The sequence below is a fragment of the Phoca vitulina genome, unplaced genomic scaffold, assembly GCF_004348235.1.
Source record: "Phoca vitulina isolate PV1807 unplaced genomic scaffold, GSC_HSeal_1.0 scaffold45, whole genome shotgun sequence".
NCBI classification, from domain to species: domain Eukaryota; kingdom Metazoa; phylum Chordata; class Mammalia; order Carnivora; family Phocidae; genus Phoca; species Phoca vitulina.
Genome location: NW_022589748.1, coordinates 1,968,189 through 1,992,646, shown reverse-complemented (window position 1 = coordinate 1,992,646; position 24,458 = coordinate 1,968,189). Strand labels below are relative to the sequence as shown.

The window sequence follows — 24,458 nt, the reverse complement described above, 5'->3', positions numbered from 1 at the left end:
CGGCAGGGCAACAGCCCTCGGCGCAGGCCCCTCCCCTACCCCCAGGCGGCCAATGAGAGCAGCGATCCGGGCCGGCCCCGCCCACCCCAGGGAGCCCCGGCCGCCGATTGGCCCGCCCGGGCGCAGTGGCCCCCGCACGTGGGGCGGGGGCGGGGGTGAATGAAGTGGAAGCGATTCCCCCGCCCCCGCGCTTACCTCCCGCGCCCGGCGCGGCCCGCCCCCCGCGGCGCCCAGTCCCGCGCGCGCCCGCCCGCCGGCCCGCTGCACCCGACCCGGGCGTGGGGCTCCCCCGGGCCCGGACCCCGCGTCGTGGACCCGCGATGGCCAAACGCAGCTCGCTGTCCATCCGCATCGTGGAAGGGAAGAACCTGCCCGCCAAGGACATGTGAGCGCTGCCGGGGGTGGGGGCCCTAACTTTCTGGGGAGGGGCGCTGCCTCTTAAGCCTGACCTTTCTGGGGTCCACACGGCCGCCCCCAAGTGGAGCAGCGGCGAGGGTGTGGCGAGTGTGGCCGTGGCGGGGGACTGGAAGGGAAATGGGGACAGTAAGATTTGTTGCGAGTACCGGGCGGGGCGGGGGGGACAGGGAAGGGCTGTGGACTGGGGAAGGGACGGGGGTCTGTAAGGGGCTTGAGTTAGCAGGGAAGGAGCCAACAGCGCCTCAAGAGGGGAAGGGGCTTTAATAGGACAGGGGCTGAGCCTGGGGGGCACCTCGCTGGGAGATGTCTCGGTGAACTGCGGGGGTGTGGCTGGAGGGGGTGGAGGTGCCCTCTGGAAACGAGGGGTCTTCCTCAGTAATTCCGGAACCTTCAGTCCCCGAGAGTGTGCACCTGAAACACGCTCTGGGGGCCGGGGCTGTCCCGGGGCTTCCAGCTGTGCGCTGGCGTGAAGGGTGAACCTGTAGGTCAGGAGGCTGGGACCCGTGCAAAGTTGGGGCGGCTGGGGAGCAGCTGTTGCTTGTGCCCTGGGCTTTATCTGCGCCATGCGGTGGCTTCACCTCCTCACAAGTACTCAACAAGGCGGTCTCATCATTCCATTTTACAGATAAGGAAACTGAGGCTCGGAGACCTGAAAATGTTGGCTCCAAATGGCAGAGCAAGGTCTTGGTCCAGAGCTCCTAATCCACGGTGACATCTAGGGCTTTCCCTGGTCCCTGGCCAGATTTGAGGAGGCGTCAGCAGCCCCTTGTCCCAGCGCCCTTCTCAGTAGTCCCAGAGCTGAGCTGCCCCATCCCATCCCTGGCTCCCTTGTATACAGCCTTAGGCAGCATCTTAGCTCTGAAGCCTCACTTTCCGCTTCTGTAAACTGGAGGTCAAAAGCCCTTAAGCACAAGGCTAGAGGTGCGCTGGCTGCCTGGAGCGGGGTGTGGGGGAAAGGGAGCCCAGAGGCTGCATAGGGTCCAAAGTCCAATGTCTGGAGTGCGCCCCCCTCCCCTGCCCGCCCCGGGCTCCGCAGCGGAGCCGAGGTGGCGAATGGGGAGGGGTGCGGGAGGCCGGGGCGAGGGCGTCTCTCTCACACGGACAGTGGCCCCTGTGAGTTTCCCTGTTCACTCAGCGCCTTGAGCAGTTCTAGTTCAAGGCCCCCTGGGCCTGGCGAGGCCAGGCTCAGCAGTTGCTATGGCAATGGGTGAGGGAGGGGGCTGGGCCGGCCGTCTCCAGGTGGGTTTCTGTGCTGGGTGGGTAGGTGGGGCGGACGCTGGGAATGTGGTCTCTAGGGAGAGCAGGCGGATGAGCCCTGAGGAGGGTCTCAGCCTCCAGGCCCAGCCTCTAAGCACCCCCCAGGCTAGCACCGCTAACTAGGTCAGCTTGGCCTCCTCTGGCTGGTGGCTGCTGGAAGGAGCAGCCCCTCCGTCTGTCGCCTCCCTCCCCATCCCGCAGGCCCTAGTGCCTGGCTCTAGGCTTTCCCCAGCCCTGGGCGGCGAAGCTTCGGACTGGGTCTACCTGGGAGCCAAGGTGCCAGGTTCTCGGCCCAGTCCTGCCTCTGCGCAGCCCGGGGACCCTGGGGCTCCATCCCCGGGGTGGGGGGGGAGGGATGGGGGGCGGGGCCACTAAGTCGTGTTGGTTCTGCCTCCAGGATCTCTTTCCTTGACCTGCCCCCGTCCCTACTCACCTCCCCTCACCTCCTAAAGCCCTCAGACCTGTCACCTGGCTCTTAAATCCAGCTGTGACCCCCCTCCCCCCTCAGCCCCTCACATTTGGGCTCTTTGCAGCCCTGCTTTTGCACACTTAGGGGCTTCTGCCTTCAGACACTCCCCTTCAGAGTCCTCCAGCAAGCTCCTGGTCATCCTTCAGGACTCCTCTCAAACTTCGGCTCCGTCCCAGGGCTTTCCCTGGTGCCCTCCGGCAGCCTTGGTTCTCGTGCCCCCGACTGTGCCCTCCAGCAGTTGGGGTCAGCTGGAGTCAGGAGGATGCGCTTGGTAACAGTTGCTGCTTCTTGGGCTGCCCATGCTGTGTGACCACGAGGGGTAGGAACTGTGACTCATTCATCTTGGCATTCCAGGGGCCCTGGGGGGGCTCCTGGTCCGTGGTAGAGGAGAATAAGGGCTGTGGAGGACCCTTCCATTTAATCCTTGTCTTAGTTCTGTAAGGTAGATAGGCTCAGTTCGTAGAAGGGGAAACAGGCTCAGGATGTGCAAGTCACTTGCCAAGGCCACGTAGCATTTAGATAGAGAAGTCAGGATTCAGACCCACTCTTTCTGCTGCTGACAGCCCGAGAATCCTAGCTGGGCCGATGTTGCAGGCTTGCCGTGGGGCTCAGTGGGGACTGAGCCTTGCAAATGCCATGCAAATCATTTGGCTCAGGGACAGCAGGGGTTTGGAGATCCCAGGAGGCCCTCACTGAATGCTGGAGGAAGGGATGGTGGTGAGCCTGCCTTACTGTGCCTCATCAGCCTGTCTCCTGAACAGTCTCCCTTCCAGCCGGGACTTGCACACTTCCGAGGACGGGGAGCTCACCACCTTTTGTAGTGCTCCATCTTGACTGAGACAGTTCTGAGGAGGGAGACATCATCAGAGCTGCCATCTCCACTCATGGGCCTTTAGTTCTCTTAAGGGCAGAGAGCACAGCTGTGCTCCCTCTCACCGACCGCTTTCAGAGCCCACCTGTTCCTGTTCTGTTTCCATCTACCGTCTCTCATCCTTGTGCGCCTGGGTCAGCCAGACAGGAGCTAAGTCTCATAATGACCGGTGACTGACTGGCTCCCACGCCCGGTGGCCCTGGGGACGGGCCCGGGACTATTTCAGGGTTTGCCCTGATCCTTCCCCTCCCACAGCCTGGAAACTGCCAAGGGGCTAAATATAGACGCCTTGCAAGTAGCCAGGCTGGCTTCCCCAAGTGGCTTGGGGAAGGGGAAGTGGGGCAGGGAGCCAGTCCGGGCCCTCACTGTGCACTGGGCAGGGGCACAGGGCCCAACACCTGGCCAGGGTTCGTGGTTGGGCCTCTGGCCTCAGCCCGCTCCTGACACTGTCCCCTTTGCCCGCCTCTGATCCGGCCACCCAGCTCCTCGCAGCCCCTGCACACCCAGGTCCATTCCTGCCTCCAGGCCTTTACCCCCGTGATCTGGCCTGTAACACAAACCCCAAACCACATGGTTCATTCAGAGATTCATTCAATGAGTGAGAGCTGCCCAGTGGGCAGAGCTGGGCTCACAGGGCTGCTAGGGGTGCCAGGCCAGGAGGCAGAGGTAGGGTAGAGGGGGCCCGCCCCCAACCCCACCCCCTAGGTCTCAGCCCACAGGGACATCTTCCTCCTTCCTAGTTCCTTGTGCAAATATGCGTGCAGCTGCTGGGCCCTGCCGCCCAGCCCAGCTCTGGGGGTGCACAGGGGCCTGATGGCTGGAGGCCCCGAGTCCCCTGGCTTTGGGGTGGTGGGATGCAAGCTAGGGTGTTCCCAAGGGGCTCTCTGGAGGAGGGGACTCCTAAATGACACAGGAAGGGGTGACAGGCAGAGGAGCAAGGAGTCTAGGGCCGTGCCAACATTTACCAAACACCTGCCATGGGCTGGCCCTTCCATCAGGCCGGGGACCCGGGGCAGTCACCCTGTGAGCGCCGCACTGCACTGTGTGGAGAACTGAGTCCTGGGAGGACCTTCGGAGATGTTTGTCTCATGGCTTCCTCTGCAGGAAGAACCCCTTTTGAGAAAGGGAGCAGGGCTTGGAATTCCCCAACCTCCAACATGCAAATCTATGGACACTGGGCCTGAAAGGTACTCCCGGAGACAGTCCTCACCCCCTTTCTTGCCTGGGACCAGCCCTAGGCCTGGCTGGGGCTGCCCCCCCCCGACCCCAGGAGTCCCCTACCAACCGAGACCAGGGCACCGGAGCAGTCCCAGCTTGGTCTTCCCCTTCCTTCTTTCCCAGATGGCCGAGAGCTCGAGGGCAGACTGTTATATTTGTTCATTCATTCATCTAGCAAACACCCCTGGGCCCCCTGTGTTGTGCCAAGCCCTGTCCTAGGCCCTGGGGACACAGAAGTGGCCCCTCCCTCGGGTGGTCAGGTGGGGGTGGCAGCTGAGGACAGCGCATCACTAGCGTTCCTGGGATGGGGGGAAAGATGGAGAGTTTGCAGGCAGTGGGCCCGCAGGGGAGACCAGACTCCCTGCCTCTGGGATGGGGGTGGGCTCTGAGAGGCGGGGTGGGGGGGAGGTTGAGGCTGGGAGGTGGGCAGCGTGGTCCAGGCGTCCAGGCGAGAGGAGCCTCCGGAGCAAGGGCTCGGGGGAGAGAGAACAAGGCGCCCACTTGGGTGTTGCGGATGGATCAGGGCTTCTGGAGTTGGCCTGGGGCTGTTCCCTGCTGACTGTTGTTTCTGTCCTCCTTGGGGCGGGGCGGGAGGAAGGGGTGGCAGGAAGGAGCATCCTTCCCCCCGCCCAGCAGGAGGGCCCCCCCCCCCCCCCCCCCCGGGCCCTTTCTCCCCTTCCCCTGCACCAGTGCAGGGAAGCCTCGTGCAGGTTCCTGCCCTTTGCTCACCACGGGCCTCCCAGACTGATGGGGGGTGGGGGCAGGGGGCACACGTTTCGGCCTGAGGAGCCGTTGGGCCCTGGGGACACAGCCCAGGCCCCTGTGCCTCAGCCTCGATTGTCCTCTTCCTGGGGTCACAGAGGGCTGAGCTGCCCAGGAGTCCCCTGGGGCACCCCTACGCTCACCCCACCTGCCGCCGGCCGCCGGTCAGCCCCTCCCTGGCCTTGTGTCTTGCAGCACCGGCAGCAGTGACCCCTACTGCATCGTGAAAGTGGACAATGAGCCCATCATCCGGTACGGCCCTTTCCTCCAGACCCCACTAAGGGCGGGTGACGGGGCTGCCCCTGCTCCTCCCCACTCACCCCTACCCTTCCAGCTCACAACCCGGGGCGGGGGAGGGGGAGGGCTCCGAGTGTCTGATCCCCTGGCCCCGCCCCTGCCCTGACACACCTGCTGGGAGGTGAGGAAACTGACCTCTAACTCCTCCTGCTGATTACTGACCTTAACGCCCATCCAGGCCTTCCATCCAAGGGCCTCTCGCCAGTGCTGTTCCTTTCTATGATCTTTACTGCCCTCGGAAGGGACAGAGGATGAGTAGTAGTAACAGTAGCTGTTATTTATGGAGTACCGTCCGCCGGGCCCTGTGCTAAGCCTTTTGCAGCCCACTTAAAACTTGCAAGGAGCTAGATGTGATATTGTTAAATTGCACTTACGGATGAGGAACCCGGGGACTCGGAGACTAACTTGCCCAGGGTCACATACTTAGGAGGTGGCAGAGTCAGACTGGGACCCAAATCTGGCTGACCCGAAAGCCTGAGCATCTTCCTCCTCCCCTGTCCCGGGTCTCCCTCGGGGTCCCCACTCCCTGAGAGACTCCCACTGTGGTTATACCCCAGAAAGGCTGCTCCAGGCTAGGGGCCCCCAGCCTGTACCCAGAAGGGCCCCCTCCCCTGGATGCGCTTTTGCCCAAGGGCTCCACGATTCTGGGCAGGCTCTTTGAGGTCCCATCTCCTCTGTGTCTCTGGCCTCGACCTTGAACTTCATGGCCAGAGCTGCCCCACTGTTCTGCCCACCGAAATGCCCATTGCTGACTGCCGGCTGAGGCTGCCAGACTCGTGGTTCTTCCCCCCTGCAAATAGGACCCCAAGTCTTCACATTCTGTCCAAACCATGATACCAAGAGGGGGATGGGCAAGATGGCTCTGATTGTCTCTGTGACAGACAGGGAAACATTCCCTGCTGAGTCCCATGAGCTGAAGGCTCTGCCCTGGAGGGTCTGGCCACATAAAACCTCTCTGGGCCAGCTCTGGCCACCTGTGGTCTCAGTTTCCCCAAATGGAAAATAGCCTGCTAGATGCAGCCCTGTGCCCCACCCAGGGCAGAGAGGAAGGACAGGAGGGAATGACTGATGGTGGACAGTGGGGACTAGGACAAGGAAAATCATCAGCACTCATTCTCGGGAGTGGAAGGGGATGGGGGGAAAGGTGAACCTAAGTCACGTGGCCCTGTCTTGTCACGGCCCGGGGCCTGTGGGTAGCCCAGAGAGGTGCTGAGGGTCCTCTCCTCTAGGACAGCCACTGTGTGGAAGACCCTGTGCCCATTCTGGGGCGAGGAGTATCAGGTGCACCTGCCGCCCACCTTCCACGCGGTGGCCTTCTACGTCATGGATGAGGATGCCCTCAGGTGGGTGGGCCCCCACCCTTCAAATGGGGCCCCGACCCTGCCATGTCACTGCTGGGCCTGTTGAGAATGCTGGTCTCTTTGCCTCCTCTTTACGGCCTGGAGGGAGGGGGAGCCCCGGGAGGGTCTGGAAAGGTTCAGGGTTTGAGCGAGCAGCTGTCTGTGGGGGTGGGGGTGTTCACACTGCTCACACCACATCATCCATGTGCACGTACGTGTGGGAATAAAGGCACAGGTGTGCTGGGCTGTGCGTGGGGGCATGCGAGCTAGGGAACCCAGAATGAACTTGGCATATATGTGGACCCATGTGTCCGTCCACATGCAGAAACCTAGCACATGCTCTTGAGAGTGTCCAGAATGCAGGGCCCGCAGGAGGGTCATGGGTCCTGCTCCGATCGGCTCCTGCAAATGACTGGAGTATCAGCCTCCCTGCTTCCCACAGGGCCCCTGAACTGGGCAGGAGGGGGGTCCCGGGCTCCCTGCGGAGCCCTGCCCAGCTCTGGCTCCCTCTCCATCTTCCAGCCGGGACGACGTTATCGGGAAGGTCTGCCTTACCAGGGACACCCTGGCCGCTCACCCTAAGGGTAAGATCCCTGGGAGGGAGCCCACGGCCTGCTCTTGCTTCCCCTCCCCTGGCCCCCCTCCTTCTACCCCCACTGGTCTGCCCCGTCCCTGGCCTTCCCCCAGTTCTGAGACCCTGGCCTCAATGCCCTGGCCCCATTCTGTCCCCTACTGGGACTGCATCCCCCTAGGGCAAAGAGGGGCTGCTAGTGGTGGGATCTGGGGCCTCTGCAGGCAGAGGAAGGGGCCTCTGTATGCTCCGTTGCTGCAGTGTGGAGACCCCTCCTCCCAATCGGCTGGCTCTTTCTGTACCCTTGAGGTCCCCTCAGCCTGGGCCCCAGTGCCACTCTGTCCTAAGCCTGAGGGGTCAGCCTGTGGCCGGGCGAGGCCCCTTGGATGATGGCTGGGATGCTAACGCAGCCTCACCGTGTGACCCGGGGCAGGTGCTGTCTCCCGCGGGCTGGGTCCCTATCTGCCGGTGAGGGTTCAGACCACGAGCTCTCAGGCGGTTCGGGTTCTGCTTGTCCGAGCCCCTGTGACTTGTCCCGGGCCTTCCCGGCACACACCTGCTCCTGTCTGTGAGGCCGGGGTGACTTTGCTGACTCACGGAGCCTCTCGGCACCTGCCAGGCCAGAGGCCTTCCCTGCCCGCTGCCCCAGCCAGCCCCTCAAGGTTCCCCGGCCCAAGTGATGCTGGTCCCTTGTTGCTTCCCCATCTGGGCTCGGCCCCTCCTCCAGCAGCCCCAGACAAAAGAGTCGCTGTTTTAAGATGGAGAAACTGAGGCCCGAGAGGGCGGTCCTGCCACGAGTTAGGGTCAGCGGGGCACGAGAGTAAGGACACAGGGGTCGCCGGATTTGGATTTGCGTCAAGCCTCTTCCAACTGCTGTTGCTCAGCTTCTGGGCCTGTGTCCCCATCTGTCCCTGGGGACGAGAGCCCCTGCCCCCCAGAGCTCGAGAGGACCCTGAGGGGATGGTGGAGGGGCGCCGTGGTGCCCAGCGGGGCTGAGGGAGAGGGCCGGGCCCCCGGCTGAGCCGCTGGCCCCACAGGTTTCAGTGGCTGGGCCCACCTGACGGAGGTCGACCCTGATGAGGAGGTGCAAGGCGAGATCCACCTGCGCCTGGAGGTGGTGCCGGGGCCGCGGGCCCGCCGCCTGCGCTGTTCTGTGCTGGAGGCCAGGTGAGGCGGGAGGGTCTGGGCAGCGGGGCGGTGGGCCCTACGCAACTAGGGACACCTGCCGCTACTGCCCACCTGCTGTCCCCCCCCCAACTCCACGTCCTGGCCCTGCACCTCCTCCCACCAAGGCCTGCACGCAGGCAGACTGGGGAGGTTGCCCTGACCCGAAGGTGTTTCCTGGGTGACCCGGCCCAGGACGCTATGTCTCTTTGGGGACGGGGTGATGTTCTAATGGTGGGGCTTCGGGCATCATAGAGCAGTGGGGGTAGCAGGCAAGAGGGGACCCCAAACTCTGAGCGTGCAGCCCCCGTGCCAAGACTGGGCTTCCCCTGGGTTTAACTGCGGTATGAACTTGGGGTGTGTGTGTGTGTGTTGAGGGGGGTTGTCCTCACATGGGAGGGGTGGGGTTCTCTCCAGGTATGAACTTGGGTGTGCGTGTGTGTGTGTGTGTGTGTTGGGGGGGGGTTGTCTCCAGGAGGCACAGTGACTTGGGCAGAAAGGTGGGCCTGAGTCACCTATGACAGGGCCCCCTTCCCCCACCCGGGTATTTTTAGCTGCAGGTTCCCCTCCCGTCTGGGCCTGAGTGTGAGTCACACACGCTCCATGAGGAGCGCCTTCCCTTCTGGCTCCAGGCCGCCCGCACAGGGTCCTTGGCTGCCTCTGGGGCGGGAGGGCAGGGCCTGGCCAGCGCCTGTGGAAGAGCGGGTCCCCGCGGGGGTGGTCGGCTTCCCGGGGAGGAAGTTCTCTCTCCTGCAGGCGGGGACTGTGGCTCCCCTGGCTTGATTCTCTGTCCTGGGGCTGGAGCGTGGACGAGGCACAGGCGGAGGGAAAATGTGTAGACTTGGGCAGAGGCCCGGTCACACCCTCCGTCCCCTGCCCACCCGCTTCCTCCTCCCTCAGCCTCGCCTGGCCCCGGGCTGTCTGTGGCCCGTGTGCGTGCATGCTCACATGGGTGCATATGCTCACACGCGTGCACACGGACACACACATGCTGCCGAGGCTCCCGGGGACGCGGTGGTTGGGCCAACCTGGCCTCCGCTTAGCAGCTGCCTGGGCGGGAGGAGCGGTCTGTCCAGATCTCTGTGTGGAGTTGGGGGGGCTCTTGGCCCCCCATCGCCCCCCGCTCAGATCCCACTGGCATTCTGGGAGGCCCGACATGCTGTCTGTGCAGAAAGAATGTTTTTCATCTTTCTGGGAGGATTCTCAAGGCCACGTTCTGGAACTCTATTAGCTCTGAGGAGGAAAGAAAAGCAGGCCTGAGAAGCTTTAAACTGGAAAATATGGAGAAGAGCGGAAAATAGTAATGACAGTGAAAGGAAGAGGGGTGGGCTTTGCTGTTATTTCACAAAGGGCTCTGAGCTGGGGGTGTAGTAATTGCAGTAAAAGGAAGAGGGATTTGGGCTTTGCAAAGGATCAGCAGGATGGCCCATCGGGGCTGCTCCCCAAGATCCACCCCCCAAGTAGGGGAATACTGCGGGGCAGGCCTTCTAGAAGCCCATGATCTCAATTGTGGCCGTTATCTTCTCCATTCTACTGATGGGGAAACAGGCTCAGAAAGGCAGCCCCAGCTCAGGGCTGCACTGGGAACCCGGGGCGGGGTGGGGGGCACAGCCCAGGCTGTTCCATGATGCACTTGCCTCCCCCACTCCCCAGAGCAGAGGCTGAGCTCACAGCCAGCCTGCAGCTGTCAGCTCAGAGGAGCCGTGGGGGGTTCCCTAGCCTGGTGTGGGTGCCGTGTGGAGGCTGGTGGGGTGAATACTGTGGGAATCAGCATCCAGAAAAGGGAGAGGCGCTGTCCACAGTCACCCAGCTTGCCAGGGCGCGGATGAGCCCAGCCTGGTGTGGTTACCCCACCGCTTGGGGTGCAGTCTGGGGAGGGGGGGTGTGAGAAGTGGATGCTCTGCTCCACCCCCCCCAGGGACCTAGCCCCCAAGGACCGGAATGGTGCATCTGACCCCTTCGTCCGAGTGCGCTACAACGGCCGGACGCAGGAGACCTCGGTGAGGGGGCCGGGGGAGCGGGGGGCAGGCAGGCCCTCATCAGCTGGGAGGTCAGGCTGGCACTGCGGCCTCACAGAAGAGGTTTAGAAAAGTGGGGTGATCCTGGTACATAGCAGGTCCTGGCCCTTCTGGCCCCGGCCCCTACGGCCCCAGCTGCCTTTCACTCCCAGCCTCCTGGGCCAAGACAGCGGCGTGGGGTTCAGCTGCACCGTCCGACAGCTCCCCCCACTGCTTTGCTCCAGGAAGCAGCTGGGGTGGTGGGCTAGCCCCTAGCATGGGTATGGGGTGGAGTCCTGGTTTCCCAGTGCAGTCTGCTACCTTTTTGCTCTGTGGCCTTGGACAAGTACTTTACCCACTCTGGGCCTCCATTCCCCACCTTGAGAAATGAATAGGGGTTTGGACAGGAAGTTTATACCTCTGTTGTTGCAAGGCCCCTGCAGGGATCCCAAGTGGGGTGTTTGGGGTGGCTGTGCCCTTGGCTGGGCCTTGCTTGGGGGGGGCCCGTGGGGGTCAGCCCCGCCCCTCCTCTCCCTGCTCTGGGCAGATCGTGAAGAAATCATGTTACCCACGCTGGAACGAGACGTTTGAGTTTGAGCTGGAAGAGGGGGCCATGGAGGCGCTGTGTGTAGAAGCCTGGGACTGGGACCTTGTCAGCCGGAATGACTTCTTGGGCAAAGTGAGTGCCCCGCGCCTTCCAGCCTCACCTGCCACCACCTCTGAGCCTGGCCTCCATTCCCGGCAAGGCCCCCAGCCCCCCCACCTCCGGCTGCCCCAAAGGGGCACTCCCCAGAATGAGCCACTGGTGCTCAGGGACCCCCCGGAAGGGACTCCCCCAAAAGGAACAGTAGTTGGCAAGGAAGAGAGCTGAGGGTCCCAGCCTCAGCATGCCGCCCCCCCCCCCCCGCCTCTGCCTTGCCCCCAGGTGGTGTTCAATGTCCAGAGACTGTGGGCGACCCAGCAGGAGGAGGGCTGGTTCCGGCTGCAGCCTGACCAGTCCAAGAGTCGGCGGGGAGAGTAAGTACCTGGGCTTGCCAGTGGGGCTGGTGGGGGCTGACGGTTGGCTCCATCAGGCAGGCAGGCGCAGGGAGGGGCAGACCCTTGCCCACTGGGCCACACTGTTATCCTGGCTGGTCCTGCCACCTGGCCCTTCTCACAGCCTTGGACTCAGCCCTGTCCTCCTAGCTCGGAGGCGGTAGAGGTCTCCTGCTTTCTACGTTCTGCCAGATTCTGGAATAGGCCTTCAGACTTTTTCCCTTTGAGGGTTTCTCAGCAGACCTCAGACCAGAGTTCCAGTCCCCAGAACTCTGACTCCCCCCCCCCCCCCCAAGTTTTCCAGGAATGAGGTTGCCAGATAAAATATAGGATGTCCACTTAAAGCTGAATTTCAGGCAAACAATGAGTCATTTTTCAGTGTAAGTATGTCCATGCAGTGCTGGAGACAGACTTGTACTAAAGATACTCAAACTTAACGGGGCGCCTTGTATTTTTATTTTGGTAAATCTGGCAACCCTATCAAGGAAGCCCTCTGGCCTCCTTGCCCACCACTCAGCCTGGAGGTGGAGAATCAGCAGTGTCCCCCACCTTGGATGGTTCAGCTCTGTCTCTCTGCAGAAAGCCCCAGACCCCCCCATCCCCACCATCGACAGGGCAGGGGCAGGGTAGACGGCTGTGTCCAGCAGCGAGGCATTTCCAGAGAACCAGCCAAGGGCCCTTTGGAGGGCTTCTGCGGATGAGGCCGTGCTGAGCAGCATCACTTAGTGAACTGCGCTGTGCTTCTGGAAGGGGGGGGCCTTAGAGATGGTTAAGCCTTGGTCAGCACCCCCCCAGGAGGGATCTGAGCAGGGGAGCTTGGCAGTTAGATTTGTGGCAAGTTGCCTAACCTGCTCGAGCCTCAGTGCCCCTGGCAGGTTGTTATGACACTTGGGGATTTGTTTCCAGTGTAAAGCGTATACACGAAGGAGCTGTTCTCTGAGAGTTTACAGATTCCAGGCTGGGGAGCCCAGCACATCCACGTGGGTCAAGCTCAGAGTCCAAGGAGTCTTAGAGGGGGCAGGGAGCCAGGCTGTGAGGGTGGTTGGAAGGGGGAAGGGCTTTCCGAGCCGGGAAAGAAAGCAGCTTGGGGAAAGAATGGGGGCGGGGGTGGGGGGAGGCAGTGCAGGGAGGCAGGGTGGAGGGCATGAGCCAAGAGACTGAGAGGCTGGCCCCGAGTGGGGAACATGGAGGCAGTGGGGAGGGGGCCTGGCCCAGGCGGCCTGAGCCCCTGGTGGAGAGGTCACAGGCTGCCCTGCCTGTTCCAGGGGCAGCCTGGGCTCCTTGCAGCTGCAAGTGCGGCTGCGGGACGAGACGGTACTGCCCTCCGGCTGCTACCAGCCCCTGGTGCGGCTGCTGTGCTGTGAGGTGAAGCTGGGCACCCAGGTGAGGGGGCCCCGGGGGAAGGGGGGACGGTCCGGGGACAGCAGGCCTACACCTGCTCTGAAGAGCAAAGCGCTCCGTTCTCAGGATGGGAAGGAACTAGCCAGTGCCCAGGGCCCCTCACCATCCCTTGGGAAAGCACCCCCCCTTCCCCCGTGGTCCTCTGAGGTCCTCAGAGTGAAGGGTTTGGGTTCCCCTGTGGGTCCTCCAGCCCTGCCTCTCCTTGCTGCCTCCCGCAGGGCCCAGGGCAGCTGATACCACTTATTGAGGAGACAACAAGCACCGAGTGCCGCCAGGATGTGGCCACCAACCTGCTCAAGCTCTTCCTGGGGCAGGGACTGGCCAAAGACTTTCTGGACCTGCTCTTCCAGCTGGAGCTGGGTCGTACCAGTGAGGCCTGGGAGGGGGCAGCCTGTCTGAGGGTGTGGTGGAGAGGGGAACCAGGAGCCTAGGACTCCAGAGATACTGAGAGGGGAGAAATCTGGGAAGCCTTCCTGTAGGAAGCTTAGCTGGGTCTGAGGAGGCAAAGCAAAGAGCAAAAGGCATAGGTGTGGCAGTGTGCTGGGAGGTGGCAAGGTAGTTCCTTACAGAGGGGCCAGCTTAGAGCCCCCACCCCCGTGGTCCTCCGTCCTTCCCCCAACCCCCTAACCACTAGAACCTCTGCTCGTAGGTGAGGCTAACACCCTGTTCCGGAGCAACTCTCTGGCCTCAAAGTCCATGGAGTCTTTTCTGAAGGTGAGGTTGAGTGGTATATGGTCTTTGCTTCCTAGGTGAGGAGACGGAGGTTCAGAAGGGCCGAGAGGGTGGGAGCTTAAGCTCCAGTCTTGGGTTGGGAGCCCAGGGCCCTTTAAGGCTAAGAATTTCATCCATCCACCCATGCATCCATTCACTCGTTCATTCGCGCAGCAGCAGTTTGTCACGCTGTCCCCTTTGCGTGCCTGGCTCTATCCTGAGTGGACACGGCAGGCAGATGGTGCACGGGGTGGCCGGGAGGCCAGCTGCAGGGGGAAGGCCTGCAGCTGGAGGCAGGACCAATGCCACCCCCTGCGGCCCCCAGGTGGCTGGGATGCGGTATCTGCACGGCGTCCTGGGCCCCATCATTGACAGGGTGTTTGAGGAGAAGAAGTACGTGGAGCTGGACCCCAGCAAAGTGGAGGTCAAGGATGTAGGGTGAGGCCAGGGGTGACTCCGGGGAGGGGGGGGGGCGGGGGTGCCAGGCCCTTTTTGCAAGTGTATGTTTTGGCCCTTTCTGCCTGGGTCTGCCTTCCGTCGCTCTGCCCACCTGTGCGTTGCCTCTGTCCCTGTCTCTGCTGACGCCTTATTGCGCCTGTCTCGGGGAGCCTCTGTGCGAGGCTGTGCAGGGGCGCTGACCTCCCTCCTGCGGGATCCACTCAGGTGCTCCGGGCTGCACCGCCCACAGACCGAGGCCGAGGTGCTGGAGCAGAGCGCGCAGACGCTGCGCACCCACCTGGGGGCGCTGCTGAGCGCGCTCAGTCGCTCCGTTCGCGCATGCCCCGCCGTGGTCCGCGCCACCTTCCGGCAGCTTTTCCGGCGCGTGCGCGAGCGCTTCCCCAGCGCCCAGCACGAGGTGCGCCCCCTGCCGGTGGGGCCGGGCGGAGGGAAGAAAGCGGGGGCGGGGGGGGGAGCCCTGGCGTCCCGGGCGCGGCGGGGGCGGTAGTGATGGGGGTAGGGGGTTAGAACCGCAGGCGGGGTCATGGGGAGCGGGAGGGGCGGGGACAGCACCAAAGGCCCGCGGGCGGTCCCGAGGCGAGGCCTCAGGCAGTCCAGCCCTGCCCCCCCCCCCCGCGCCCCCCAGAACGTGCCGTTCATCGCCGTCACCAGCTTCCTGTGCCTGCGCTTCTTCTCTCCCGCCATCATGGCGCCCAAGCTCTTCCACCTGCGGGAGCGGCACGCGGACGCGCGCACCAGCCGTACCCTGCTCCTGCTGGCCAAGGTGCGGGCCCGGGGACGCGGGCGGGATGCCCAGCCGGCTGCCCACGGGGCCCTTGCCTGCACGGCAGTGTGTCCCCGACTGGCTCCAGGAACGCACTTCACAGTTGACAAAGCTTTCTCGTGGTCACCCGAGCTCATGGACAAGGAAGCAGGTCCCTGCGGGGGAAGAGATTACCCGAGGCCGCACGGCTTGTGTGTGTGAATGCGGGCCTTCTAACGCCCAGATCGACTTATTCCCAGGCGGCACCTGGCTGCCTGGCACCAGGCTGGGGCTGGCGTACCCGGGTGGGGGGGAGCACTCTCCCATTAAACTTGCCAAGGAAGGCCAGTAGGTTGGCCTCAAGTAGTCTCAACTATCAGGTCCCGAAAGGCCTCAAACTCCGTGATCGGCCCAGCCCCGAACCCCAGTGCGGATGGAACGGGCCCATGAGCAGAGCTTGTGCCGCTTCTGCCTCCGTTTCTACCGCGGGAGTAGCACCGATGTGGGGGCGGGACGGGGGAGGTTGCAGTGGGGGGCCCTTGACCCAGCAGAGCGTGGCCCTTGCTGCTGTCACCCGCAGGCGGTCCAGAATGTGGGCAACATGGACACGCCCGCTTCCAGAGCCAAGGAGGCTTGGATGGAGCCGCTGCAGCCCACCGTGCGCCAGGGCGTGGCTCAGCTGAAGGACTTCATCACGAAACTGGTGGACATCGAGGAGAAGGAGGGTGAGCACTCCCCGTGGGGCCCCACGCTACCCTCTCCGTCCAGATTGGCTCCGCCCCCGCCCCGGGGCCCCACCCACACTGGCCTGTCTTACAGCGCTGCCCACAGCCTCCAGGTCCCGTTTACTCTGCCCTCGGTCTCTCTGGTCGCACCCACAGCCTCTTGATCCCGTTCGCCCTGTCCCACGGCCTTGCCCACCTGCTGCCTGTGCCCCTCGCGGCTCTGCTCCAGCCCCTACTTCGTCCCCGGACTCACATTTTACCCTCTCTCCCTGGCCCGGCAGAGCTGGACCTTCAGCGAGCACTGAGCTTGCAGGCACCGCTGGTGAAGGAGGGGCCGCTCTTCATCCACAGGACCAAGGGCAAGGGCCCCCTCATGTCCTCCTTCAAGAAACTCCACTTTTCCCTCACCACCGAGGCCCTCAGCTTCGCCAAGACACCCAGCTCCAAGGTGGGCAAGTGGGGATCCGAGGGGTTTATAACACCCTCCTCCCCTGGAGCCCAACCCAGGGCCCACCGGGATCAGAGAAGAAAGCCAGGCGGGACCAGGCTTCTGGTGTCAGCCACAGGATCTCTTAAGACCCGTAGGGAAGAAGCTTTTCTGCCCAGAGGGCAGGGGGTGGGCAGTGGCTGCCATGTCAGCCCTGGCTTCTTGGTGCCTGAGTGGGGTGGGGGGCTGAGGGGTGCTTCTGGGAGATGGAGGAATGAGAGGGGGGCTGGGAGGAGTCCTGGTTTCCAGCCCTGTGTACCTAGGAAGTGTCTCAATCTCTCTGAGCTTTGGTTGGTGTCTTGGCCTACAAACTGGGGACGACGGTCCCTACTTCCCAAGTTGTTGAGGGCAGAGGAGATGATCACTCTGAGGGTGCAGAGCCCGGGCCCGGCGCAGGGCAGGATCTCAGCCAGTGGTTTTGCCGAAGGCCCTGGGCTGGCCTCCTGTCCATGCTCTTCTCCCAGGAAGGGCGGAGCACTTATGTTCTGGATGGATCTGCTGACCCCTAGCTGGGCTGACCCGACCCCCCGCCAGCCAGGCTCTGGGGATGGTCTTCCGGGGATTCCCAACCCGGCCCTGAGCAGCTGATGGGAGAACCGAGAGGTTGAGGGAGCTCCCCGGGTGACCCCTTAGCCTGGGCCTCTCGCTTTCCGGTGTCTTCCACCCCTAGCAGCTGCCCAGCCGCTGAGTCCCCTCAGCCTTTTCTGCAGCCTCAGCCAAGCCTGGCAGGGCCTTCCCTTGTGCCACTCTGGGCCCCTTTCCATTCCTTGGCATTGAGCTCTGCCCTTTTGTGGGCATATCCATGCATCCCCCTGTGCAGCGCCCCCCTCCTGCCTCCTTCCTGTCTCCTCTTCAGCAGAAGAGGGCAGCACATCTTCTGTCCTTTGGGAGGCCCCACCCCCAGATGTGTATCCCCAGGGCTCCCCTCCAGGTGTTCCCACTCCTCCCAAGAGGCGGCTCTGCCCTTCTCTGCTCTCACTGGGGCCAGCAGGGGTGGTGGGCTTGGATGCCAGGCTGGGGGGAGTGGGTGCTCTCCTGAGGGCCATGGGGACTCTTACTTGGGTGATAAGGTCCCTGATGAGTTCTGATGGGAGACCCCGGGTTGGGGGCTGCTAGCCCAGGTTCCGCTTCAGTAGGTTGGGGGCCCCTCAGGGGCACAGACCCGTCAGACGCACAGCTTCTCTCCGTCTCATTCGTGTCTTACCGGATTGGATGATGGCAGGAGTGGGGAGGGGCCAGGAGGCGGGGAAGGTAAAGGCACGGGGGTGGGGGTGGGGGATTATTCATAAGGGGAAAGGCACAGGGCCTGGTCCAGGCAGGTGCTACTTTCCAGGCCTGGGGAATGCTGGGAGTCCAGACATTTCCATAGCTCAGACCTCCCATGACCAGTGCGAACCCTCGAGAGGCCAGGCACTTAGTCACCATTTGTCTGCACTCTGGCTGGAGTCACTCACAGAGCCGGGTGTCCTAAGCCAACCCCTGGGGCTGCAGAAGGGGAGACTAAGGCCCAGAACTAGGACACGGAGTGGTCCCGGCTCGGACCCTGAGTCTCCCTGCCTCGGCCCACTCCAGAAAAGCGCCCTCATCAAGCTAGCCAACATCCGGGCGGCAGAGAAGGTGGAGGAGAAGAGCTTCGGCAGCTCGCACGTCATGCAGGTCATCTACGAGGACGACGCGGGCAAGCCCCAGACCGTGTACCTGCAGTGCAAGGTGGGGGCGGTGTGGTGGGCACTCGAGGGGAGGGCCGCTGGGGGAAGAGCTCCCTGGGGAGGTGGGGGGCCTAGAAGGAGGCCCCAGTGAGCCTCCTACCCCCTTGTCAGCTGCACCAGGCCCAGCAGGGTGTGAGAGCCGATGTGAGTGCAGTGCGTGTGTGTGTGTGTGTGTGTCCTGGGGCCTGGGGCCTGTGCCTGTGGCTTTCCCTGGGCCTGTCTAGGCACCCCAGTGTAGGTCTGTGCGTGGTCCAGTGTAAGGACGTGTACGGTCCTGTGATTTGGAGCTTCACACGTTGTACACGTTTGTGGAAAACTGGATTTCTGAGTATCTGTGTTGGTGCCTATGTGTTTGCGGAACACGTCAGCACGTAATCCTGTCATGTTTATGCGGCGTGTGGCTCTGAGTACACGCCCTCAGGTTCTCGTCTCTTTACGTACTGATTCATCCATTCACCTGAGAGGTGTTTGTGGAGCGTCTACAAGGCTCAGGCGTGGTTCTCCGTGGTGGGGGTACAGCGGCAGGGAAAGGAGCCCTGCCCTCGTGGAACTTGTCTCCCAGGGAGGCAGACAGACCACTAAATCAATTTTTTTTTTAAAGACTTTATTTATTTATTTGAGAGAGAGTGAATGAGAGAGAGCATATGAGAGCGGGGAGGGTCAGAGGGAGAAGCAGACCTCCCTGCCGAGCAGAGAGCCCGATGCGGGACTCGATCCCCGGACTCCAGGATCATGACCTGAGCCGAAGGCAGTCGCTTAACCAACTGAGCCACCCAGGTGCCCCTAAATCAATATTTAAAATGTCAAATGGTGGCACTGCTTTGAAGGGCATAAAGGAGACTAAGGGACAGAGGGAGGGGACAGAGTAGCATTGAGCAGGGGGACGCTGCTCTCTAAAGGGTGGGCGGGAGGGCCTCTGAGAAGGGGCATCGTGAAGGAGAGAACGTCTAGGGGCAGGACACGGGGAGCAAGAAGGAGGCTGAAGTCAGAGGGGGTTTGGCTTGTCCCTGGGAGGGACTGTCCGGAGCTACAGGGGAAAACGGTGACCACCCCGTACAGTTGGCAGGTTGTACACTGCCCAAGGCATGGCCGAGGGGGCGAGTGGCGGCCGACGTCCAGCCGGCGCTCTGCTCATCAGGCCATGTGCCTGGGAGCTCCAGGAAGGGAGGGCGGGCTTCCTGGAGGGGGTGACCTCTGATGGCCCCCCACGCCCCCTGCAGTGTGTGAACGAGCTGAACCAGTGGCTGTCTGCGCTGCGGAAGGTGAGCATCAGCAACCCCGGCCTGCTGGGTTCCTACCACCCTGGCGTCTTCCGTGGGGACAAGTGGAGCTGTTGCCACCAGAAGGACAAGTCAGGTGGGAGCGGAGGCCTGGGCCCCCCTACACGGCATCTGTCCACCCTGGCTGGCCTGGCTGGGGGCCGCCTGTGCACCCGTGGGAAGGCATCAGTCCCTGTAGGTGCTCCGGGCGGGAAGGGTTCCGTGACGGCAGTTTGAGAAGTGCCGCGTGGTGTGGGTCCCGCACGTGGGTTCGCTGAGGGCCCCGAGGAGGCCTGGAAACGAGTTGGAGTGTAACACCAGCTCACGGGACAGGGGCCCTTTCTTGCCCAGGGAGGGAGGTTCCTGCGAACCAGGGCTCCGAGGAACACACTGTGGGAACTCTTCGCTGCTGAGCTGCACGTCCCCACCTGGCAGCCTGATCCTGGAGCTGCGGGTGGGGGACCCTGGGCACCAGAGGGATGGCCGAGATGAGCTGCTGCTAGAACTTTCCATGATGGTGGCAGTGGTGCCCGGTTCTGCGCGTGTGCTCGTTATGAACACGTGGCTTGAGCCGTGGCCAGTGTGGCCCAGGAACAGAGTTCGAAGTTTGTTTTAAGTTTATGTAATTTTAATGATTTTAAATTTAAGCGGCTTTCTGTGGTTAGCTGGTTTCCCTATCGGACAGCTCAGTTCTGGGACTGTTAAGATCTTGTCTTACCTCCATCCGCTTTACAAAATTCTTTTTTTTTTTTTTTTAAGATTTTATTTATTTATTTGACAGAGAGTGACAGAGGGAACACAAGTAGGGGGAGTGGGAGCGGGAGAAGCAGGTTTCCTGCTGAGCAGGGAGCCCAATGCGGGGCTCGATCCCGGGACCCTGGGATCATGACCTGAGCCGAAGGCAGACGCTTCACCGACTGAGCCACCCAGGCTCACTGCTTTACAAAATTCTTGCTCCGCCGTCTCAGAAGAGACTCAGCCCCTGGAGCCCCCAGCCTCAGCCCTCGGAGCCTGGCACGGGAGGCCCTGGGAAGCTGCCCCACCTGCTCCAGCCCAGCCCTGGGTCTGGGAGGGGACAGTGGCAGCTCTGCTTGGTTGGCCTGACCTGCAGCCGCTGGCTTTGACCTTCATGGTGATAGCCGTTGTTATTGGTGAGGGGGACTCCCTAGGGCGCTAGGAGGCAGGTCTGGTAGCCCATTCTATGGAGGAGAAAACCGAGGCTTAAGGGGGCTGATGCCTCTGCCAAGGTCGTCAGCCAGCAAGTGGCAGGGCCGGCTCATTCCAAGGCCCGAAGCCCTCAGCTTCTGTCCCCGTGATCTTATGGTCCCAGGCTGCTCCCTTCTTCCAGACAGGCAGGCAGCCATCCAGAAAGCCGTCCGGCCCCCTTGAGTTGTCTCCTGTGCGGCTCCCATGCTCGGCAGTCATGTATCTCCGGACTCAGGAGCTGCACCCGGCAGAGATGAGCTGCTGCCCTCCTGGGGCCCCTGAGCCCAGTCCTGTCCCTCTCCAGGCTTCAGTGTCCCCACCTGCACTGCCATGAAGTTGGACGTAAGCTCTCATGGACCCTGCCCGCAACCCTGCCCTCTCTGTGCCCCCAGATCTGGGCTGTGACAAGACCCGGTCACGGGTGACCCTGCAGGAGTGGAATGACCCTCTGGATCATGACCTGGAGGCCCAGCTCATCTACCGGCACCTGCTGGGCGTGGAGGCTGCACTGAGGTGAGGAGGCCTGTGTGGCCCCGGGGAGTGTGGTGGGCGAGGGCCAGAGCTGGGGCCGCGTGGCTGGTCTCCTGCTGCGGATCAGGCCTGGCCCCTTCCTGCCGGTGGCAGCCACACCTGGGGAGGGGCACACGGGTCTCTGCGGCATGAGGCTGGCTCATGTGAGGAGGAAGGCTCAAGGGCTGCAGAAGGCCCGGGTCGTTGCCACGGCTGTGTCCTGCCCCGGACTGACGCAGCCTCCCAGCCTGTCCGGCCTCCCCGTCGTGCCCTCGGAGCGCAGGGACTGTCCTCAGCCAGCTCTCTTGAGTTCCTCAGCCATCTCCTTAATGCCCTGGTTCTCAGCCCTTGGCTCCCGCTCAGAAAAAACCAGAATGCCTGTGCCCTACCGCACTGACTCAGAATCTCCGGAGGTGGAGTCCAGAGTGGGGAGATCTCCAAGCAAGCCGCTGCTTCCCTGAGCGGCTTCCCTGAGCCTGCTGGGATGGGGGCGGTCTTCTGCCCCACACCCCAGGCCCCGGGGCCCTGGAGGGGTCGTGGCTCTTGTCCTTGTTCCTCATCCACTTTTCCAGGGTGTAATCTCTTCCTCAGAACCCTTCGAAGCTCGTGGGCTCAGACGAGAACCGCTCGCTCCCCTGTGAGCCCGAGTCTCCAGCAGCTCCCAGGTCACTCTGCAGCCACATGTCCTTTCTGATGGTGTGGTCCTGGCACCAGCTCCCTCTCTACCCCTAGTCTGGCCCCCTGGCTCGGTGACTTTGTCCTCCACCTACTGGATGAAGCCACCACCCTATCTGCTCTGTTCCCGGAACCCACAGCTGTCCCCCATTTAAGTCAGGAAGCGACAGAGCCAAGATTGGAACCCAAGCCACCTTGGGTTCGGGTGGGTCCCGCCACGGGACCAGTGCCCTGGGGCCTGACCATAGCCTCCCAGCTCTGGAACCACCCGGCCACCCCTCCTCTCATTCTGCCTCACCTCCTTGCCATCGAGCACCACCAGACCTTCTGCTTCACGGCACCTCTGATCCCCTGACATGGTGACCCGTCCTTAGTCCCTGCTGTGCCCACTTCCTGTGGCTGCCGTAACCAGTTACTGGGAACGATGTCTTCTCTTGCGGTCAGTTCAAATTAGCAAATGAGCAGAGCAGGTAGGGGACCGGACCGACCCCATGGGGCCTAGAAGGCATCTCAGGAGGAGGAGCAGCTCGTTAGATCTTAACAGGGACACAGCTCTTCGGAAACATGTCAGGGAGACCGGCAAAAAGACCAAGCCAGTGGAATTCCGAAGCAAGGAATTTCAAGCCTGGGGTCCACGTGGCGGCTCGCTCTTCCTCCGTGTGGGCTCCCAGAGTCGTACCTGAGGGCCCAGGGATCTCTGGTGAACCCCGGTTAGGAATTGGGCTTAGCCTGCAACTGGCTCGTCCTCCCAGGAGGAGGAAACTCGTCCCACCACCAGTTAATCCTGGGACTTCAGGCCCCAGTTGGCCCTTTTCCGCAGGGTTCTCCGAAACAGGAGTGACGTGGTTCGAACTTGGGTTTCCAAATGCCTTCCGCTGGCGCACCGTGGTGGTGGTCGGGGGGACCAGAGGAGGCTGGAAGAGGGAAGGTGGCAGGTGACCAGGGGACCATGACCTGGACCCCTGTTACTTCCCCACAGATTGAAGGGGTTGGCCCCCCCCCAGGATCCCCTCCAACTCAGGAGGCCCACGCAGGGTCACCCAGCCTTCCTGGCAAGGGCACCACGAGCTCTCACTCTGTCCTCTGCCACAGGGAGAAGCACCGGGAGCTGAGTGCGGGCACAGGGGCAGGCTCTGTGCGCACGGGCCCAGGGGAAGGTAGGTGCCTCCCAGCTGGACCCCCTCAGTGGCCTGAGCTCCGTTCTGGGGGACTGTGGGCGGGGCCCCACTCCCCGGGGGGGCCCTCTGGCCCTGGCTGCTCCCCCCTCATCCTGCATCTGCTTCCAGCCCCCGAGGACCCGCTGGCCCAGCTGCTGCGGGTGCTGCAGGACCTCCGGGAGGCCCACAGCTCCAGCCCCGCCGGCTCACGGCCCTCGGGGCCCAACCGCCCGCTGGCGCTGGAGACGTGAGGTCCGCCCCCCGAGCCCCCTGCCAGGTGCTTGGAGACCCCCGGTGCGCTTTCAGCTCTTCACTTCACTCCCGCTCACTGGGGAGCAGGGCTTAGGGCTCTCGTGGGCTGGGTGAACTGGGGGGCTGGGGGGCCCAGAAGGCCCATCGTTGCCCGCCTGAAGTCTCTAGGGCGCCGGGCGCACTCCCGCTCCTCCCTGGAGCCCGGCTGCTCCCCGCCGGCCCCGCAGCCATCCCTGGCACTAGCCCACGCTCTCCGGTGGCCCGCTCTCCTGCCCAGGGCGGGCCTAGCTGGAAACCACCCCTAGGGTGGCCCGAGCCCGGGTGGACGGATGCTCCTTGGACCCAGAGAGGTGGGAGGAAACACGCAGCCCAGGAGACCAGGCCGGGACCTCAGCATCCCCCAGCTCCTGGCCGCCACACCACCTGCTCCCCCCGGGCCGCTGGTTGGGCCCGCCGGGCGAGCTTCGCCGGTGCTCTGTCGCTGACAATAAACCTGCTGTGACCGCCTGGGCTCTGGGCTCTTGTGATGGGGGTCGGTGGAAGGACTAGGCCTGGGGACTCCAGTGGCTCCTTGGGGGTGGCCAACGACGGGGCCACCAGCATAGCCTTTGTGCATCCCCTCTGCCCCCCCCACATCCCAGGGGGACTCATTTCTCCCCACAACTGCTGTCCTCACCATACCCCTGGGTCCCACTGCTCCATCCCCACAGGCTAGAGCCTGAACGGGCCTCACCTTCCCTTCCCGGCCCAGGGGCGGCTGAGTCTGCGCTGCCCCTCCCCCATCACCAACACCCTGTTCTCTGGCTACTTCCTCAGGGCCTCACACAAGTCCTCACCCCTGTTCAATCTCCTTGGGTTTCCGGGACCTTGTGGTCAGGAAGTACGGACCCCAGGGTCTACTGCGCCCTAATGCAGAGTGAAGGGGCAGGAGAGGTGCGTTTATGGGGCTGCCGCAAGTAGGAGCCTGGATAGGATACACCCAGCCACCTGGTGTGGCGACACCTACCACCCTCTCCTCCAGAAGGGTCCTGGGATGGGGTGGCCGCTGCAGCCTGAGGAGGGCTTACAACAAGTGCGTGCCTGGCACTGTCCCTACCGCTCATGTACCCCCAAACCCCTGCGTTCTATCAGGCAGGGAGTGAGGCCCCTTTTGGGTAAAAACTACACCTTCCTCCCCCCAGCCAGCCCAGTTAAGTAGCATCCTTGGCCCAAACTTGGCCAGAATGGCCCAGAAGGGTGGAGGTTACAGCCCCAGGGCATCATCCCCTCATCCCCCCCCCCCCCCCACCACCACTTGGCCTGGAGAGTCAAGGCCAGTGTGGATCTTGGGGGAATGACACTTCCTCGTCCTAGGGCCCAAGGCCTAAGTAGGGGATGGAAGTGGTGTGGAAGCTCCTGGTTTCTCCTCAGCCGCTGTGGCTCCAGTAGCTAATGGGAGACCCAGCCCCTCGCTTCAAACAGCGCAGGGGGGGCCTTTAGAACAAACTGCAGTCTGCGCAATACCAGCCAATCCGAGCGGACTCCTCCACTTGGCCGTCGGAGCTCCTCTCTCCCCGCTGGGTGCACCTGCCCGGCCCCCGCCCTCACCCGCCGCCTGCCTCACAAGCCGCTCATGAGGCCACGGGCCCAGTGGGCAAGCCGGCGACAACACAGCCGGGGCTCCCACGCCCGGCAGCCTCGGCAGGGGGTTATCCGCACGGGGCCGAGGCCCAGACACCCATGCGGCTTCTCCCGCCCTCCCCGCCGGCCCCACTGCGCCCTGGCTCC

At 63.1% G+C, this 24,458-nt stretch overlaps 1 protein-coding gene across 1 annotated transcript; it reads left to right on the top strand.

Moving 5' to 3' along the window:
* The first annotated feature begins 213 nt into the window (after nt 1-213).
* RASA4B (RAS p21 protein activator 4B) lies at nt 214-23,196 on the top strand. The gene is made up of 21 exons (XM_032431145.1): nt 214-385; nt 5,190-5,246; nt 6,521-6,634; nt 7,154-7,215; nt 8,240-8,369; nt 10,285-10,366; nt 10,911-11,042; nt 11,289-11,380; nt 12,664-12,781; nt 13,018-13,168; nt 13,449-13,513; nt 13,836-13,948; nt 14,174-14,366; nt 14,595-14,732; nt 15,292-15,436; nt 15,718-15,884; nt 17,496-17,633; nt 18,853-18,988; nt 20,490-20,610; nt 22,375-22,439; nt 22,569-23,196. The coding sequence occupies exons 1-21, from the start codon at nt 321-323 to the stop codon at nt 22,688-22,690; spliced, it is 2,406 nt and encodes an 801-aa protein (XP_032287036.1). The 5' UTR covers nt 214-320; the 3' UTR covers nt 22,691-23,196.
* Nucleotides 23,197-24,458: the final 1,262 nt, after the last annotated feature.